This window comes from Grus americana, chromosome 1, assembly GCF_028858705.1.
Source record: "Grus americana isolate bGruAme1 chromosome 1, bGruAme1.mat, whole genome shotgun sequence".
Lineage (NCBI taxonomy): Eukaryota > Metazoa > Chordata > Aves > Gruiformes > Gruidae > Grus > Grus americana.
In genome coordinates this window covers 3,512,251-3,533,166 of record NC_072852.1, presented here as the reverse complement: position 1 = coordinate 3,533,166, position 20,916 = coordinate 3,512,251, and the positions used below count along the sequence as shown (strand labels likewise).

At 46.9% G+C, this 20,916-nt stretch overlaps 1 protein-coding gene across 3 annotated transcripts in view; it reads right to left on the bottom strand.

Annotated features, from left to right (window-relative positions):
- The window catches only part of PLXNA4 (plexin A4), a 454,779-nt gene that overhangs the window by 29,074 nt on the left and 404,789 nt on the right, over window positions 1–20,916 (bottom strand). For all 3 annotated transcript variants that reach the window (XM_054806078.1, XM_054806099.1, XM_054806089.1), the window contains exons 22-26: window positions 18,081–18,349; window positions 16,703–16,769; window positions 14,398–14,544; window positions 7,101–7,260; window positions 179–282 (exon numbers count right to left, since the gene is read on the bottom strand). In XM_054806078.1, coding sequence (XP_054662053.1) covers window positions 179–282; window positions 7,101–7,260; window positions 14,398–14,544; window positions 16,703–16,769; window positions 18,081–18,349 — 747 coding nt within the window. The remainder of the gene's footprint in view (window positions 1–178; window positions 283–7,100; window positions 7,261–14,397; window positions 14,545–16,702; window positions 16,770–18,080; window positions 18,350–20,916) is intronic.

Sequence of the window (20,916 nt, the reverse complement as noted above, 5' to 3'; positions counted from 1 at the left end):
GGTTGGTAATTCCTACAAGGGCAGCAGAACAGGATGGATGTACTCAACACAGGACCTCTGTCCAGTTACTGCCCACTCAACTGTTGTTTACCTTTGCCTCTTAGAGAATAACACTTTGCCCTTCTCCTGTTCACTTTCTTAGCTGATCTACCTTCCACCCATCCTCTCATACAGTTACCTGATAGTGTGCCAGCGTGTTGAGTCTCTTCCAGTCATTCTCTATCTTGGTTGTGATGTCTTCATCCTGAAGGATCATCCTTGCCCCGCTTGCTTGCCGCCACTCTGCAAGGAGAAGGGGGACATTGAACTCTGCTGTGCAGAACCTCTGAGATAGGGGACAGAGCCCTGGAAATCCCTGTGTCCATAGCCCATGTGGCCACACACATGCAGGCTGCATCCACGTAGCGGGATGTCAGTCATTGCCATTACGACCTGTCAGATGCCTCCAACCATGTACAACATACAAATGCGCAAATGTCCTCAGCCCTCTTTCCAGAGGGAAATAGAAGATAGATGAACCATTAAAAGTTCAGGAAGATGGTTCTGGAAAGTATGCAAAAATCATAGCCACATGGCAAAGTTCAGACTCAAGTCTAGATTATCCAGACTGGTTTCTTTAACCTTGATAAAATGATATTGTTATCACAAAAAAACTTTTGCACAGGAGATGCCCACCCCTTTAAAGAGCGAGACCATATAGAGATCAGAACACAGAGTAGCTGCCTACAGAGATGAGAGGTCCAAGGCTAGGCCACAGCAGCACGCAGTGGTGACCTCTACACAGATAAATAAAGCAATGACCAGAGAGCTGCTGATCCATTGGCAGAGCTGAACAGAGCAAGGCACAGTGCTTTAGCACCCTGGTTATTCACAGTGCTTATCTCCCTGACTCAGTTCTTGGTCCAACGTGGCCTTTTTCCAAGACCAACCTGTCCTTGTGTACGTTAGACATCACCATGGGACAGGAGCAAATGAATGTGTCAGGGATAGAACTTCATCCCCATCTCTCTTTCCTTTGGCAGCATAGATACAGCCTGTATCGATACATAAGATATGCCTAACTGCCAAGTCACACAGAGGGCTCCCCTGGGCAGAGCAGTGTCTTATTCGGCACAGCACCAGACCCAGTACTGGGCTCAGTTCATTCCCCATTAGTGCTTGCCCAATACTTCTCGCTACTCAAATCCAGAAGTGATGGAGAGCACAAAGCCCTGAGCTTTGGGCACAGTAGAGGCATAACAGGGAGAAGAGCCAGAGACAGAACCAACACCCTGCTCCATGGGGCATGTAATCTCTGCCAGCCTTCAGCAGCATGCCTGTGGGCAGAAGGCCTCCAGTTTCTGACCACATCCAGTTCTCCAGCCTCCACCCTGAAATGATGCATGCTTCTCTTCTCCTGCAGCACCGGAGCACCCCACCACTTCCCAGGGTACCACCTTTTGCTCAAATCTTGAAGGATGCTCCCTGTGGAGGATTGTCACAGCTTTCCCCACAGAGGACTCGCAGACCTGCCTATCATCAAGGAACACATAAAAATGGCATAAAAGAGAGAAATGTAGTATCACCTGGTGACACCAGGGAAAGTTGTGGCTTAACCACAGACAACCTGGACCATCCAAAGCTACCTTTTTGGTTGTCATGTCTCAGTCACAGTGACTCAATCACATACAGAAGACCCAGAGCCAAAGCAGAAAGTCTATTCATTTGTGACAGTTAATTAAAATGAACTCTTGGATATGGAGACATCACCTGCCACCCCTGCTTATTTCTCCTAATATAAAAATGCAAGGACCATTGCAAATTTCTTTTGGTTTCAGCAGTTTTCTTATCACATAATTAAAATGTATTGGGAAAGCTGTCCTTGCCTTTGTTATTCATTTAAATTAGCAGGAAGAGGTCAGGTGCTGTGTTTATTGCTGGGTGTTACTTTGGCTGGAGATACTCAGACAGTAAGCAAAGGTTATGTTGCCTAAGCACTGATCCTGAACTCCCCTTCATTTACTTCAGCTCCTTAGATCCTCACCTACATTCTTCTTGTGATGTCCGAGGGTGATGCTGTCTTCTCATTCCCAACTGGACTGTATTCCTGGAAGTTAACTAGTCCCAGAAATTGCTTGGAAGATCACAAATAGTGAAGTTTGGGCTGGGCAATCGTGCTCTTACAAAGTGCCCTGCAGAGTGCCAAAGCGACTTCTACTGTCACAGAGTGCGTCTCTTATGTGTCTTCCTCATGGTCTCTTGGGGACAGCAACTCTTTGACCTCTTTCCTTCAAGGCTCTGTGTGTTCCTATGGTCCTCCTCTCTCCTGACTCATCTTTGGGGAGGGACACACACTCACGTAGAGTTTCGGGAGGGATGCACAGGTTCTCAGTGTTGCACTTGGCTCTGATATAAAGGGTAGGCACAGCTTTCTTCATTCTGTGCTTTATTTGTATTCAAGGACTGGGCAGGGTCCGCAGACCAGCAGAAACTTTCCCTCTGCTCCAGGGACGCTGAGGACATCATGGGATGTCCCCTCGAGCCCTTTGTGCTCCTGCACAGACACAGGGGATTACCAAGCCCTTCCTCTTGGTCTCCCTGCAGGAAGGGGCCAGTCTGACTTGGCACAAGACCCACTCCTGAGCAAGACAAGGGGGAACACACCCTGCAGGGCAGGTTCAGAGCATCTGGCTTCAGTTTTGCAGCCCGTTTGCCCTGACCAAATATGAAGCACTTCATCATGCATCTGAGCAATGACAGGGAAAGGACCCCCCATTGTGGTCCCCCAAATCTTTCTAGTCTCACAGGAGCACTGCACGCTCCCCTTCTCCACAAGTGCCAGCTGAGGTGGTCACACACCAATCCACAAGGAAATGCAATGGCTGTGTGCAAGGGAATGGGAAGGGAGGGCACAAAGGAGGAAAAGGTGACCCTGACATCCATATTCACAGCACTACGTGAAAACTGTTAGCTTTGTCCTCGCTGGCAGCACCCCGTCCCTTCTCTCATCAGATCTGCACACTCTGCGAGCGAGCACAAAGGAGAGACATACTCCAATCCAATTTGTTACACTTCCACCTTCCGGAGAGAAGGAGGGAGAGGGGGAGGGAGGTAAAAAATCCCATTATCTTTATCAAGCCTTCCAATCAGGAGCAGCGGTAAATGCAAACTCAGGAGACAGCTGCTGTGAAGCCTTTATATTTCATTCAGTAGATAGTGTATCTTTTTATTGCACGCAGGAATTACTTCTTCTTCTTCCTTTTTCTTTTTTTTTTTTTTTTTTTTTTAAGAAACAACCTTTCTGTTCAACTTGACTGGGAAAAAGGAAATTCCAGGGACCTTTGACAAAGACGTTCTTCTTTGAGCTGTAGCAATGCCTGGCTAGGGAATGACTCTAGGGGGAGATGGGAGATGGGGAGATGTCCTCCTGCACCTCAAATCCTACAGAAAATATTACACGTCCCTTGATCCAGGTCACCCTGAAGATGCCCATTGAACAAGGGAGAAAAGTACAGCAGAGAAAACATTTTTCAGGGGCAATTGAAATACCCAGGTGGATGGAAGACTTACAGCTCACTCCAGGTGCCTTCATCTGAGCTAGTCATCCTCGGTTTCCCCATCCTTTACAGGCACTTCTAGGTCACGATGCGCACAATGCATTTCAATCAACTGTTCATGCCATATACCGTGCTTCCCACCCTTCTCCTAAAGACCCCAAGTCTCCCACGAAGGACCGTGAAACTCTTTGTGGCTGACTGCGCACAGCAATGGCATTTGGAACAAATTCATGTGGCTTACCCAAGTTCAATGCCCATTTCATGATCACTTGCGGTCTGAAGAGCTGCTTTGACTCCTATGAGTAATTTTTCTCTTCCCAATAATTTCCACGTGAGAGACAGATTGGCATAGGAAATAGGAGAATAAACCTCTGTCTGTATGCTGCAGGCACCAGTACAAACAGGTGGGTAGGAAACAAAAATAGGTAAATGTTTAGTATGTGGTGATGTCTGGGAAGAGAAGAGAAACTCAGCTCTGCTTCTGGGGTGGAGAAAGGACCACTGTGGTGGGGAAAAAAATATTCATATTGGAACACATAGATGGAGGATACCTGGGAAATATTTCATCCTGTTTATGTAAATTGTCTGCCTTACTGTATACATTAGAGTTAGACCCAGTTTAAATGGCTCCTAAAGGTTGAACCCCTCACCCTAGAAGTGCACCATTGGTGAGGCAGTGAAAGCTTGCCCTGACACGGTCCACAACCAGCCTGAGACAGCATCACTAAGTGCAAGGCAGTCAACCTAGCAGCTCCCATCACCTCAGCAGTCCCTTTCAAAAAGCAAACAAAACACAGGGAAGAATGAATGCCTCAGCATGGAGCCAAATTCCTGTTTTGTGATCCTCACAGCCTGATGCTTTCCCAAAGATAGGGTAGTTTATTTATGGTGAGGGCTTTAAAAAATAATAATAACAAAGATAGCCAATGCAGAAAGAAGCCTTTACTCAGGGGGATGCAGTTTGAGTTTTGGACTAAAACATAACCTCAGGGTGTCCAAAATAAGTGCTTTCAGCTGACAACCCCCTCCATGAGTTGTCTGGGTAACTGCAAAACATTATGACATTTGCGACACATACAAGTCACTCTGCCTGCAGCTACCCTGCATTTAACAACTCAAAATAACTCATTAGCTTGTTTGCTTTCTTCCATGTGAGCAATCTGGCCTTAGTATGGACAGAAAGCCCAGAAAATTGTAATGGTAATAGAAAACGGTGTCGCTGTTTAGAGGACCATCGTTTTCGAGGCCAGATTACAGTCATCTGCTCTGACCTGCTGTTTAGCATGCACTGGGGGGCTGATCCAGCCGCCTTTGCAGTTCTGAGCACTCAGCCTGGGGCAGGTTGATCCTGAGAGCTCTGGGCTGCTTTCTAATGGCCAGCAGTGCTTTCTGCTCTCCCCTTGCTGCCTTCACTGTCACCGAAGGATGCCAGGTGCCAACAAACATCTTTTCCTGCAAAGAGGCTGGGCTGGAGCTGTGGCTGGACGTGCATATCTTCTTGTTCCTGCTTCACCCATGCCAGTTCTGCTCCTCCCGCCTTGTTAGCTGCTGTGCTAAAGGAGCTTGCAACTACATTGCTGCTGGCAAGACTCTTCTACTAGATGAGAGGGGTTTTTTGTGTTTTATTTTGAGCTTTTTTTCCCTAACTGCATCATCAGTGCTGTTGGCCAAACAGCTGCTCATTAAGCAGTCTCCTGTCAGTATGGACAAGTCTGTCCTCTGAGGGGTGCATACACTCATAAATACTTTCTGGAACTTGCTAGTCCTCAGCATCACTCAGCAGGTCAATATTTCTTAAAACAGCAACAGTCCTGGATGTAAAATTGTCAGGCTCCAGCTGGGACCCCGCACACACACACACGCTTCTGCATCTGTCAGTTGTCAAAGCTACAATAAAATCTGTGGGCTCCAATTTATCCCTCGTATTTGCAACACACAGGTAAGATTCCTACCTCCCAGTACGTATACATCATTCATCCCCGCAGCAGAACAGACTACTTTTCACTCACACCTAGTCTGATATCCGAACGTAATGGGCTCTGTGGCCATCATCCAGCACCAGGCAGGTCAAGAGATCTGGCTGTAAACCCCACTTCTCTGGTCGTCTGTGCCCTGACACCTTGCCCTGCCTGCCCTCACGCTCACCCTAGCGCTCACCGTTCCCCTGCTCACTCACAGCAGCTCCAAAATCATCTTGGGTCCTTTCTTGATGATGTATATGATCTGTTCTTTACTGCTGCTAGTTTTGGCAGCTTGTTTCGTTATTCTAACAGCCTTTCATGAGCAGGAATCTTGCTGCAATTTCTGTCAGGAATCCCCTCCTCCCCTGCACATACGCACGCACATACAGACACTTAACTTTAATCCCTGACCTCTCATTCCTGCCTCCATCATTGCTGTGAATTGTTTCTTGGCATCAGTCCATTCCTCCTCCTTTTGGATCCTCTTCTACTTTGCTAGGTTTTATAGACTCCCATCATTTTCCACTCAAGTCTCTTTCACTGAAGGTCATTGAGGGCAAATTCTGGCAGATACAGCCACAATACAGTCCCCAGCTCCCTACCAGACACCTCAGCAATGCCCTGAGCAGATTTTTCTACATTCTTTCATAGTAGCCTCCGGGTGTAGTATCACATCTGCCTCTGGACCACAGCTTCAGACATCTCACTCCTACCAGCATCCTTGCTCCAGATTTTGGGCAGAAATGGATTTTGGCCTCAGAGGCACCCCTGCATTGGGCTGTACAGCTCCCAGTGTGCCCCAGCGCTGCACAGCACAACTGCCCAGAAACAAAAGTGTAGAAGCTGGGTGCAGCTTTTTCCACAATCCAAGCAGAGCGATGCACAAAGGAGCAAACCACTGAGAAAAAAAACCCCACATGAATACATTAACTGAGGGACTAATTTTTTCTTAAGACCTCCTAGTCCTCTGCTGAAAGGAAACCTCAGAGCAGCAGCTCCCAGCCCTGCTGTTGGTGGTGGGCTGCTGAGCAGGAGAGGGAAGCGGTCAGAGGTGAGATGGATGCAGCCCACTGAACAGAGGATGCTTCATCCCCTTTCCTGTGCCCGCACAACAAGCAATTAATACTGCTTGGCCTGTGACTATCTCAGCAAGAAGATATATATAATCCAAACCCTCACTATTCAGAGAAAAGCTAGGAATAAATCTCTGCAGCCTGAACATTGCTGACAACATCACCCTGAACATTTGGTACTCTTTTTCCAAGGGTCTTTGGCAGAACAGCAAGAATAGCCCCAGTCGTAACTTTTCCATACCCTTGTCCAAGCTGAATTCCGTGGGCAGAAAAGCAGGATGGCTACTGGGTTTTTTAAGTCCTCAAGGCCAAAGATTTCATAAACCAGGAGCATGTGCATCAATTTAATCAGTCTCTTCTGCCCTCTCACCATTGCTGCTGCCCTGTCTTGCGCATGCACCCAGGGTACACTCAGTCTGGAGAGGTGGCACTTGTCCCAACAAACAGTGTCTAGATTGAGCATGGCTGTCTCCCATCTCCCCTCTCCTCCCCTGCTGGGGGCAATCAGGGTCCGTTGTGCACTCACATACCCAAGTCCATATCAGCAGCTTTGGGCCGGTGGGAGCAGGGCACGTTCTTGAAGATGGCATCGAGGATCTTCTCCTTGACCTGTGTGATGGTGTCACAATTCAGGATCTTCACCGGGATCTCGGGGCTGTTCACGTTGTCGGGGTTCACGCAGCTCAGGACCTGAAAGAGAGGCAGTGAGACCCACCACACATTTCACAGCACCACGAGTACACTGTGGCCACCCTTCTGCAGCCGCCTTCTTGCGGGTCCCTGTGTCCTACAAGCCAGAGGGATCTAGGGTACAATAAGGGGAAAAATGTGTACCAAGAGTACTCCCTCCTTTGAGAGGGCACAGAGATACGGTTTCACACAGGAGGATTGCATCCATCCATGCCTGTGCTGCTCTCAACCCCTTACCACTGTCTGTGCCCAGTGAATTAAAGGTAACTCAGGATTTGGCTCTCAGCTAAAAGTGCTGTGGGCTCCCAGATGTTGCAGCCAGTGACTTGGGGCTGATGTGAAGTTTGTTCTGAACTTGTGTCTCATACCGCATGTCTCTGTGAGGTGAGACTCCTATGCCTGTGGGAACAGCCCCTTAGATTTGAGCCTCATCTCCTCGGCACCTTTGCTGTATTAATAATAGAAAACACATAACTACCAGCTCGGGTTCTGGTGCATTCAGTAAAAATGGTACCAGACAACAGTCATCGACATGTTTTTTTCATTGAAACCATTAAAAATGCAATCAGCCCTGACCCTGGTTGGAGCTGAACTGATATGCAAAGTGCTCTTCAGAGCTTTCCTTGGCCTCTAATCCATTCCCTGCTCCCTAGAGAGCTGGCAAGGTGACCTAATTCAGAAGTGGCCTCCTTGCATCGCCACCTGACTTTGACAATTCAGGTAAAAGAGCTCTTCACTCTCTCAGACATGTTTGCCCGTCTTCTGCACAGCATGGGACTGACCAAGACCCTTCTCAGAAGAATGTTATTAATTTGAAATGCAAGACTTCTTAGTAAAAGAAACAAAAAACAACGACAAAACCAAAACCTTTTGCTTTCACATATAGAACAAGAAAATTGACCCAACTAGAAAGACCTCTCATTTCTCAGAAAAAGAATATAGTTTTATCCAAAGACTCTGTTCAAGACTAAATGCAAAGCATATGGGGTGGTGAGGGAGAGATGCCTTAAACACATACACACAGTGTTTAACAGCAATCTGCCTGCTAACTCTTGGCCATGTCTATGTCGAGAATTTTGCTCTCTCCTGGTTACAGGAGTGTGAAGTCTATAAACTTCTATAAACTTAGCACACCTTTGCACTTGGAAGGCGTGTTCAGTGATGCTCCGGGCTATATACAGTCATTAAATGTTCCTGTGCCACTTTTACAAGTGCAGACCTGTTAGTTTTGGTGCCTTAGACAAATTCTACCTTTACTGTAAATTCTCTTCTGTAGTATGCAATAGGTACTGGACTCTCCATCACTTTCCATCTTAACCTACTAAGATGCAGTGGGATCTCAAAGTGGCTTGAGACTGGGTGAAATCATATCAATATAATTATATATTGGCTCACCAGGCTCACTTTGGTGCTGTTATGCTCAGCTAAGAGGGACTTGTGAAGATATTGCTTACAAAGAGCTCTGTGATCTTTCTGGATGAAAGGGGAGATGTAAATATGAGATATTGATTAGATCATAATGCTATTATTTATATGTCACTTCCAGGAGTATTGAAGGAGCATCAATTCAGATAATAATAACAACGGCACAGATTTACAGTTCTGTGGCATCTTTCATCTCAAAGGATCACAGAACTATACATAAAAAGCACTGTTGAAATGCATCCAGTGTTGAGGTTATTAGTTGCCCCCCTCCCATTACACATCTGTAGGAAAATGAAGCAGTGATGGCAGGCTAGGACAGCTCTTTTGAGAGTGGTATGGGGGTCACACATGGTTCTGGAGACCAAGTTACTCTGCAGGTCTCTCTCTCAGTGATCTGAGCTCAGCTGAGGCAAACTGAGCTGATGCAAGCCAAACTCTGTGGTGTGATTTGTCTCTGATGCAAACACCTGGGGTTCAGTTCAGTTCCCCACATGAAGGCACTTAGTGCTCTTTAAAATAATCTGGGCCACCCTGTCAGGCCAACTGACATCTGGTCCAGAAGAGCCAACATCTCCTGCAGGTACTGACTAGTGTCTACCGCACCAGTACCCACTATGCAATGTGGACCATCATCCAGGTGGAAGCTGACAAAGGTGATTTGCTCTTATAACTTGGCTGTCCTTGAATTTCACAGCGCACCAACTTTGGAAGGTGGCAGAAAAACTCTGCCTGAGTGAGCCACGATCATTCCTGCTCTGACTACAGTAATCCTTGCTTTCCTCTTCTCCAGCTCAGTTGGAAGAAGAAGGAGCAGGGAAGGCAACACTTCAAAGGGCTGTGCAGAGAGAGGTTTGCTCTTAGTGGTTCAAGAATATATGGGGGCAGCTGGTAGTACCTGTAAACCCCTGAACACCAGTGTGTTCATTTCAGTGACAGTCAAGAGGCTCCCTTCAACATTTTAGGGAATTCAGGCATTGCTTATAGAAACCAACACTCTTCCCAGAGCACAGTGATTTTGACATATATGCCCCAGGCTTCACATCAACTCTCAGCGTTTTCCAACTGTTCTCTTGTGGAGCACTAAACTTTTCTCAGGAATTTTGCAGGGTGCACCTGTGTATTGCACACACTAAATGGCTCTTCTTTCGAGATTGTTATAGGCCTTATAGAAGTCATCCTTACACCACAGATTGAAGATCTCTGCTCCACATCCAACAGACTGAAGTTCCTAATCTTAATAAGGTGTTTGCAATGGAGAGAGAGATTCCTACCGCTTCCATGGGAATTATCCCAAGGGTATCCTCTGTTCTCACCCAGCTTTCTATAGATTGTCCCTAGCAGAAGGTGACCAGGAGAAAAAAAATCTAAGCATTGGCTTTATCCATTTAGCAGAGTTCAGATGCTCCATTCTCACTGGAAGAGTAAGGTTTGCCCTGTGCTTCATCCAGGACCGTCATCATCACAACCAGTGTAAGACAGAGAACTAATCCCATTAGTTCCAATGATGCCCACCTATGTCAGTCTTTGATGTCAGCTGGTTGGGAAGAGATCCCTGAGATGGCCTGTGTTGTATTCCTACATGATCAGTCGCTCTGAGGGAAGCTTTGGGATGCTGACATCCTGAATGCATTCACTGTTACTGTTCCATCATCCACCACCTGCCTTTGAGCCCAGTGGGTCAGAGCTACCATGATGGATGAAGGGGACCGGAGACTTCATTGTCGCTCAAGGAGATGCTGAAAGTTTTACCACTGAGAGGACACCAGTACTTGTCACTGCTGTTCTGTCATGCATGGAGGTTTGTGTCAGCATAGCATAAGGACAGCTCCAGTTGTGAGATCAACATGGAAAGGTATGGGACGGGGAGCAAGCCAAGTAGTAATCTCTGAGCTCTGCTCTCCCACTGATTGTGTATGACCTTGGGACATGTCATCTCACTGGATTTGTGTTTATTGACCTTTTTCTACATCTTTGGGCTTTTTTTATCTGCCAGGCCTTCCAGCCATGAACTGTCTCTAAGTGTATATACACATGCAATGCTTAGCACAACTAAACCCTGATCTCCACTACGGATTACTGGCATTTAAATAATAAAGGCACAGCTTGTGATTACTCCTATGAGGACCCTGACCTTGGGTTCTCTGCAGTGTTTGAGTGGTCTGCCCCGAGACCAGGACATCGCTACAGTTTCTGTCCCAGGGACAGACATCTTTCTCTCCCTTCTAGATTGGGCTAAGGAAGGTCCAAGGGAGCTAGGACACAGCAAGGCTTGGCAGTGAGCAAGGATGAGAAAGATTCCCAAAGAGGCCAAGAATGGGAGAGCCTTCTGATATCTTTGTAGTGGCTTCCTCCCTGCCACCAAAATTCCCTGAAAAGTCTTAACCAAAGGCAGCTGAAAGCATCTTTATCCATCTGGAATATGCTGTCAGGAGAGATGATCCGATTAGGCTCTCAGCACTGGAGCCACCGAGGTGTGCAGGGACCACGCAGAGCATGCCACTGCTCAAGATGTCCTGGGCAGCTCCCACCTACCACCCCCAAGCACTAATTAGCCAATACTCTTGACAGCTTCCGACACACGTCGAGGTCTTTGCTCCCCTGCATTATTTGTATCAACTGAAATGAAGCTGACACAGGAGATGGATGGTCTCTCATCTCCCAGTGACAGCAGAGCAGTGGCGGTAGGGAGTGAGGTTTTTGCATCTGGACTCTGGTTTGATGAATGGCTAAAAATCATGGATTCTGGCAAAGGCAGATGCCAGTCAGCAGGGATGAGATCTTCCTGTCTCTCGTAGATAGAATAATCTAGCTGGGTTTTTAATAACACTGCAGACCAGAGATGATGAGCACTGACTGCTAGCGAAGACATTAACACAAGAGGGTGTTACTCTGAGGAGAAGTAGGGAGGAGACCTACTGTTTATCTGCAACACATTTATTCTAGAAAATCACATCTGTAACTTGCTTAGTTTCTCCTGGACTGAAAAAAAAGAAGAGAAATCAGACCAAAACAATCTAAATTTAGTGAATGAGGTGTGTATTGCAAAATCAGTAATTCCAGATGTTTGAGAGTGCTTTGTCTTCTTTTTTGTCCCTGGATAAGTCAATTTCTTTGGATCTGCTTTTCACTCAAACCATATTCGAAACCGTGACTTAAACTATTGGGTCATGATTAATGAAGGCTAAAAAATAAATGCCTTCCAAAAGAAGTCTTGGCCTTGTCTTCCTGGAATAATGACAATAAACAGCCTGTTTCAATGTGCCACGCTGCTGGAATTGTGATTTAACTCAGTCAAGCAGTCATTTAGCACTCATGTAATGTGAACAACCCAATGAATTTTAGCCACACACACTGTGCAAACTCACAGGGGTGACCAGGTGCGTTTGGTAGAGAGCAGGAGACATTGAGGAAATTCCTATATTACAAATACTGAATCAGTTCTTGCTTTATTTCATTACTATACATTTTTAATAAAAGATGACAGATTGCTTAAGGAAGGTAGAGGAAGGAGAAAACAGAAATAAAGGAAACAGAAAGGAAGAACAATCCTATTCATATTCTGCTTCTTCTTAATCTCCTTCACCGAAGCTGATCTCTGTAAATCTGCTGAGATTCCTATCGGGATATATTTGTCTGCTCTTGAGATGTAAGAGGGAGAGCTGATTAACATCAAACGACACAAAGCGAATAGAGGAGAGCTTTGTTCAGGCTGATGTATAATTACTACCCTTTTCTGGCTGCTTTATATCAAGCCTAACAGGATCGGAGGGATTTCCTTTGGTGAAAGCGATCACTCCGTGTCTGCATTTTTCTTCCTCTTGCTCACTCTCTCATTTTGAAATCAGGCCTCCAAGTTGCTACACAACCACACATAATAGAAAAGAAGCACTACGCTGCTGATTTAATAGGAAAGTCATGTTTTTAATATACGAAATAGAATTGTGGTCTTATTTAAGAATAAAGTCTACCCCCTCATCAGACTTGGATTCAATCAAAGCTCAGCTTTAGGCTGTCTGTAGTTACGGAAGAAAAGCAGGCATTTCTAGCATCAGCCCACCTGAGCTAAGATATAAGACAGGTCAGGGAACTATCAACTGGACACAGCTATCAAAGCCCACTGAAGTCAAGTGATATGAATGTCCCTCAATTGAAGGTGCAAATAAAATAATATTATAAGTTTAGAGCATCTTCTGACCATACTAAAATTTGGGGTTGCAGTTTTCTGAGAATAAAGACATGGGAAATAAAGACATTACAAGGAACATCGAAGACTTGAAAAGCATTCTTCATCCTGCAGTGAATTTAGTGTATCCAGGAAAAAGTGAAGGCCCACAAACACTTACACCAAAAAGAGATATCTAATGTTCTTTAATTGATGCTCTTTAATCAAGTGGGGAAAGGTTGTAATTTCAGAGTAGAAGCTAAAGCTGGACATATGCAATGTATGTCTTTCACCATGCAGACAATTACATTTTGAAGTAAATGATTGAGTGACAGGGATTAATTTTCTTTCCCTTAAAATCTTTAAATCAAGTTCATTTTTCTTTGACTTGTGCTTGCTCAAGAGGAATGGCTGCATTAGCTCTAGATGTCTCTCCGCTGTGTACCTCTAACATATTCCTTGATGCTGAAATCTTCATTGGAGAAACAGATTTTTTTTTTTTCTGGTGAGGATTATTCTGTAGAAGATCCTTGCAATACAGCCTCATAAAAACTACTTTTACTGTCTTTTGTAGAAGACAACAGGCTTTGCACTGACCCAACACCACAAGGTCTCAGGACGTCTGTGTTCTTGCTGTGCCCTGAGCTGGGTGTCCCTGTGATCACAAGTGTCCCATGGCCAAGGACTCGTGCCCGACCTGCCTGAGCTCAGCGCTGGGGACACCCCGCATGGCCAAGGGCTGCCGCCCCGGGCAGGCACTGCCCAGCAAACACCAGATCTTGGTGTGCCCGGGCTGGAGCTGGGCAGCTCTGCCACTGGTGCTGGGGACCAGGGAGAGGGGAGCAGGGCATGGGGAGAGGGGGAATGAAGATACCCCTGGGGGGACCCAAGAGTGAGGAGGAAGAAACTCCATCATGGACATCACACTCCTGCCAGGGAAGAGCACAGAGTGGTGACAGTTTGCAGTGGCAACCCCACCTTTCTGCTGTAGGAAGATTGTTACCTTTGACTTACAACTCATAGGGATATTGAAAAGGTGGGCATCACTCCCAGGGAAAGGGGTAGACACTAGGAAGAATTTTGTCTAACAGAATAGAGTAAATTGCCCGTATCTATTGTCTTCACATTCACTGGCATATTCATGACACAAGGTTCACGCTTGTCTTCCAGTGCTCCTGGACCTCACTTAGTCCAAGCAATGGTAAAGGATTGGCACTGTCAGCCTACCCTGCAACGAGTGCAGACGCTTTCAGAGAACAGGCAGTGCTTTTTGGGAGCTGGAGATGCTCTGGTCATGGGGCAAGGCACAATCAAAGTAACTTGGAAGCAGCCAGCTTTGCAAACATGCTTTGCAAGCAGATGCTTCAGCCACAAACCTTGCTATGTTAGAGGATGCGACTAGTCAGTCTTCAGCAGGGTTACCCTGCTGGGTTGCAAGAATAAATTGTCCCAGAGGGCCAGCATGCCCATCACTGGCTTCTTTTCTCTAAACCCCCTTTTGGTAGATGATGCCGGACAAGCCCATAGGAAAGTGTGCTCAGAGCACTCACCAGTGTCTTGTAATCAATCTGCTGTCTGATAAGCTTGTCCTCACTCAGTGAGTACCGTGCCTCCCCAGTGATTGAGTCAATGGGACCCTTTTCCATCTGCTGCTTGATGGCACAGAAAAGGGAGAACAGAGGTTCGCCAGCACACTCCTGCAGGGGTGAGAGACAACCATGAAGTGAAACAGGAGGAGCAGAGGTGAGAACTCAATCTACATAGCATCTCAATGACTGCCACGTCTTGTCATCCCCAACCACCTGAGACAGATACATCAGTGGGAATCAGTCCGTTCCATACAGCCCGGGAATAGAGGTGACCCTCCAGTTCCACAGAAGGCCACCAGCACTCTTGAGTGTCCTGTCATGGGAAAATGCTGTCAGTGCTCCTTGGAAGTGCTGGGACTAGCAGAGCCTTGTAGGAGCTGCTCAAGCAATTGCCACCGGGCCAGAGCTTTGCACTGGAGCTGGTGGTGATGGATCCTGGAGGACCCAGAGACAGGTCTGAAAGGGAGATGGATAGTGCCCCATCCTGGGTGTCTGGGCAGAGCCCACAGTCTCCCTGAGCACTCTCATGCTGGAGGTAAATAGGTATGCTCGTGCAGGAGCAGCTCCATCACCCAGGGGACATGTGCCCCTGGATCTGTACAGTTGCACTGGTGATGTCAGGTGTGTGGGGTCCAGCACAGGACAGCAACAAGCAGCCCACAGGCAGGGCCAGCAAAGCAACCCTCTCCCTAATTTCTCCTTCGAATCATCCCATCATTCGCGCTCACCGCACTCCTCTTCCCATGCTTTTCCTGGCCTCTCCCCCCTTGCTGTCCTCCCTCCGCACATCTGCTGACATGCATGCCTCCTCGTGCTTTCTTCTGTTGCTTCCATTCCCTTTCATCTCTCCATTCTTCCTCCCCTCCTCCCCACCTTGCCCTCCCCTCTTGCAGTGTGTCCCAACTCAATGAGTAAGGTCATTTTCCTCTGGTGTAAATCCCGGCAAAAACAAGTTAATAATCATCTGAAGCAAAGTGGCCCCTTTCTCAGTTCCTACACCTGTCTCCCACTTAATTAGCTTATCTGCCAGCAGCATATTGCTTCTGTGTGCCTGTCTCTTGCCCTTATCAGGCCTCTGTTCAGGCTAAGGCAAGAAGACAAGTAGCTGAGTGGGGGGAAAAAGCCTATTACAAAAGCAGTGCTTTAGAGTTTCACCTCCTTATATCTTTTCCTTTCAGCTGAAAGCAGGAATCTGGTACTGAAGTCACTGAAATTACCTTCCAGGGACCTTCAAAACTTTCCCATGCATTCATCCTTGGACAGGTTGTACTTGGGGAAGGCTCAGGGGAATGGGATAGATTTGGAAAGCCTTGAATTTCTGGGCAGAGGGTGGCTATCCTGTCCAAATGTAAGGTGTAAGGATATCTTGCAACCGCATTGGGAGTGGGGGAGAGGTGCAGAGCCCAGCTTCTTCCAGAAATGCCAGTGCCAGAGCAGTGAGCATGCTTAAGGCTCAATGTGGGTCCCCAAGAAGAAACTGCCATCACCTAGCAGTCAGTGGCAGGTCTCAAGGGCTGAAAGTCTCTATTTTTTACTGAACACCACCTTAAGGAGACCCACCAGGAGGAACAAGAGGGTTCAGGGGGTGTCTCAAGTCTTTTTACTCTTCTGTTGATGAGTGTCCTGCAAAGCCAATGCTATCAAAAGCAGCAACAGCCTCAGCCCATGCTGGGCTCTGGATGCGGCAGTCAGGTTTACATGGGGTATTCCATCCATCCCTCTGAACTCAGAGGGTGTGTGGCCATGCCCAGGGCAGGCTTGAGGCAGCCTAATGCCAGGAAGAGCTTGGACTCAGCCTTAAATCAAATTAAGCAGGGATCTGGTTATGTTGTGGATGAAGCAGGTTAAGTATGATGGAGGCACTGGGCCTCAGTACTGCCTCTGAACTGGGATGGGAGGAGATCTCCAGCCACTATGCACTGAAAATACAGGTGACCACATGATGGAGGTCGGTGTCTGCTAGTAAAATGAGGGCATTTTCAATACACTTCTCCACCAGGCTCTGAAATCCTTCGTGTTTCAGCACTGACCCTTAGATTCCACCTCTGTACAGGACTAAGACCAACAGGCTGCTTCTCTAACAAAATGTCCCTCTTTGTTCTCCCTGGATCAGAAAACAGCCCCTCTCCCATTAGGCAGTGTGCTTTCTCCAGAGGAAAAAAAAAAGCCTTTTCCTTTATATCTGGGAAGTTTTTGCCCCAACTAAACCTCACCAAGAGGAAATGTGTTAAAGCAGCTGTTCATCCAGGCATGCTGCTTCTTTTACCTTGAGGAACTTGTACAGAAGGAAGGTGAACCAGTTGGTGAGCATCTTCTCAGCCACAGACTCTGTCCTAAAATCAGCCAGGGAGAAAAAGCAAATTGGAAGTTAGTTAGTCATGCTGGTCATAAAGGGTAGGGCTTGAATCACATCGGGGAGTCAACTGACATCAAAGCCAAGTCCAGTCTCTGCCCCTGGCTTTGCTACCCTGAATGTCAGAAAGTCCCTTCTTTTTTTTTTGCTGTTCTCCATGGTGGGCTGTGTGCCAGATGAAAACCCTCCCAGCGGGCACCACACATCTCTTCCCTGCCCAAGCTGTCCATCGTAATCAGCTGAGGGCTCCTCAAAGTTGGCTCTGAGCAGTGGCAAAGGCCATTCAGCACCAGTAGACTCCCTCTGATTTTACTTAGGGTCCTGGCTTGAATCAGAAGGATTGGTTCAGACCATGAAAAGGGGATGAATATGATCCTAAAGGGAGGAGAGCCAGCATTTCCCTAGGCAGGGAAAACACTTTCATAACAAAGCAGTAGATTTCTAATTCGAGGGTTCCCATGCAACCCTGGTGGTTAAACCTTAGACCTGGCCAAGAAGCACTGACCCAAACTTGTGCCTGATATGAAACCAGTTCTGTTGTCCTGCTCAGCTCTGCTACTGGCTTCAACAAGCTCCAAGCATCAATGCTCAGGGAGAGACAGAAGATCCCACAATGCAGCTTGAAGAAGATTCTCCATGTATCTGTAGTTAACTCATGAACAAGAAACACAGCAGGGCAGTCCATGTCCCAGGCAGGAGAAGGCAGCAGGTGACATAGTCACCAGGGATATAGTACAGCCTGTTCTATGTGATGTACTCATAGGTCCTACACAAAGCAATTGGAGTTTTCAAGTTCAAAGGAAACATAAGCATCAATGAACATCTTAAGCACACAAAGAGTCCAAAATAAGGATTAGGAGGTACAGGCTTTTGCTGCCCTTGTGAAGCTTTCTGGAAGATCCACATCGAAATCCAGAAGTAGTTCAGTTCTCTAACTGTTAATCACTGACTACTTTTTGGTTAGGGAGGAGATGGAGCAGTCTACAGACACACGTGCTGAAAGGAATGCTCTGTCAGGAAGTCTTAAACGAGCAGGAAAACAGAAAGGGACAGCGATTCAGTCTTCATTCAGCCCTACTTGCCTTATTCACCCCGCTCTGCAAACAGCTTCATGCCAGCCCTATGGGGTCACGTGAACTGTGGCTGTATACCATCCTGATTTCACACCCTGCTGCACAAACAAAAATCAAGCAAATTTGCCCCTTTCTTCCAAAGGTAACTAGCATGCTTACGTCAGACAATGTGGCACAGGTTGCTCAGACCAGCTCACTCCAGCCCCAGGTATCCTTACCTCCGGAGCAGCAGCTTAGGGTGGTTCTTGCTCTCCAGATTTTTGTCTATGAGGTCGGCCAAGAGCTGTTTGAGGACATCAGTAGCATACTCCAGCTTGCTCTGCAGCACCGTCATGATCAGCGAGGCCACGTTACCACGATCCCGCATGGAGAAGCTGCGCTGGGACTCCAGCGTACGGATGAAGGACAGCAGGAAAACCTTGTTGTTGATGAGCTGGGCAAAGAGCTTCAGGCCTTTCTCCACCCGTTCCTGCCTATAGCCAGGGACCTGCACAAGAAGAAATGGAGTTTATACCTTTCCCTTGCTCCCCACTGTCAGACCTCTCCCAAATGGGTCACAGACCCTTTGCTACCTCTCTGCCCTCATCCCTCCAGCCCCTCCAACTATACACTGTGACATCAAGTAGAAGACAGTTCTGAGACAGGGGAAAGGGAAAAGCTGCTTCAAATAGCAGAAACAATTAAAAAAAAATAAAAATTCTTGCATCTAGCAGGCAGGTGAATCCTTCTTTCTGCATCACAGGATAGTCCTGTAAAAAGGAAGAGAGTCCATACATCATCTGACGATTAGGAAGCCTGAGAGACCTCCTAGCCACAGCCAGACGAATACTTTCCAACCCTGTGTTTCCCTCCCTGAACAGTACATTAAAAAGAGATTGTCACTGTCTGTATGTGCCACCCTACCACATTGTATTTTTACTGTAGTCAGACTGAAGTCTCACTCTATCTCCACCTAACACCTTTTTCATCCCTGCAAGAAACCTGATTACAGAGATTTAGAGTTCAGCTGTAAGAAGCTGAGAAAGGCAGTAAGTGAATGGGGAAGAGAGCCTGGGGTCAGGTTTTGAAGAGATGAAGAGATGTGGTGAGGCAGTGGCTGAGGTTGTGAGCATGCAGCTGGGCCTTAGGTTGAAGAACTAGATAGATGAAGGTGTGAGAGGACACCATGAGCTGGGACCTGTCTTAGAGGTCCCACTGCAGTAGGACCCCTGGGCTTGGGAAGTGAGATGGTTTGGAAACAGAGAGGTTGATAAGTTTCTAATATATTTCTCAGCTGTGAGAGGCTGGTGAACTAGTTTTTATAGAGAACAATTTAGGACCTCGACACTGGACCCTGGCCTGCACAGTCTACAGTGGGCTTTGCTTTTTCTGGTCCTTCTGGCTCTAGACAAAGATGGAGCCTAAACAGAAAACCCCAAACTCATTCCTCCATGTTGCTGAATCTTTTCCAGCCCTTGAAAAAGCTTCCCTGGAAGCTGGAGGTTCTCAACAGAGAGCAACACATGTCACTGACTCATGTATGTATTAATAAGCAACCAGATTTGGCACTTTAATCCAAAACAAGTTGGCATGCTTAAACAACCAAGTAATGCAAGGCCCCTTAAATAGTCATTACTTTTTCATTCTGGAAATTAGAACTTAACTCTTTTTGCATACAGCAAATAAATTACTTAGTAAATAGCTTGAGACAGCCAACCAACCACTACCACCGATCCCGCCAATAATTATTTCTAACTCACTCGCTTGAACATTTAATATTGTCTATCCCTGGGTTATTATGGAGAATTAGAAAAAAAATAAGAAAAGTATTTTGTACTGCATCTGGAAGCAGTTAATTAGCAAATGAACTGGAAATAAGTAAGACCTGCTCACTGCGGGATCTATGCTGGGGCCTTTTCCAATAAATAGCAACTCTTTCTAGGTGCTACAGAGAAGGGAGCAGAGTGGGAACTGTCTTCCCTGATACGTTGGTACCCAAAGATATTGAAACTGAAAGAGCTGTTGAAGCTTTACAGAGGATTAAGGGGGAAAAAAAAGATGAATGAAATGAAAGGAAGAAGAGATCAAAGGTGGCAGATCGAAACATTAGCTCTGTGTCTCTCTGTATGTATCTGCATATGGGAGCATCCATGCTAAAACCTCTATAGGGGTCAGATGCTATTCTGTGGTCAGGTGGCTGAGGTTAATGAATATAGAGATTCAAATTGGCTGTGGGTATGATGAAAGTGTGTGTGTATACATATGTGTGAGAGAGATTCATCACCCCTCATCTCTTGTGCTCATTTGTTGAAGCTGCTGAGCTACTCTTCCTGAGGGAAGGCAGCTCGAGGTCACTCTACCTGCACCCCAAAGGCAAATATCTACGGTAGTCAATGTGTAACTCAGCCTCCTACACAATCCCACAAGTCCTCGTTGATGACAGATCAGGTTTTTTTAATGGTTCTCTCCATATAGTTTGATGAATTTTGGCTCTTCTGAAGGGAAGGAGCAAAGACGACCAGGTACCTCTGATTACACAGCCAACCAAGCATGGTATTGCCTGTGCCAGCTCCTGTTTCTCCTGTCTGCCAACTAACCCCAGTCTTGGCCTCCAGCAATCTCACCAGCCCATGCCAGAGCCTCTCTGAAGCTCAGAGCTTGCCAAAGACTTTGCAGAGAGCTCAGCCAACGACCTCCCTGGCCTTGGCCATGGTGTAACCCCTGCTTCTCTGGCCCAGGTATCCCTGGAGCAGATCCTGTCCATCTGCCAAAGCCTGAAGGAGTTTTGCAGCATGGGCAGACCTCACCCAGGGTCCCATCAAACTCATTGACGCCAGTGAGGTAATGTTGGCTGTGTGCAGATCCCAACAGTGCTGGGCAATGTCTCACTGTCCTCCCACCGCTGTGGTCTGGAGAGTTGGGGAGAGGAGGCAGATGAGGGCAGGGTATGGGCAGAGTGATGCTGTGGTTTTCTGACTTCCCTGCAAATCTCCTTCAGTGACTGCAGGTTATTTCTATATAAGTGTTACCAGGAAAAAAAGGCTTCTTGGCAGTGTCAGTGTTGTGCAAATCTGG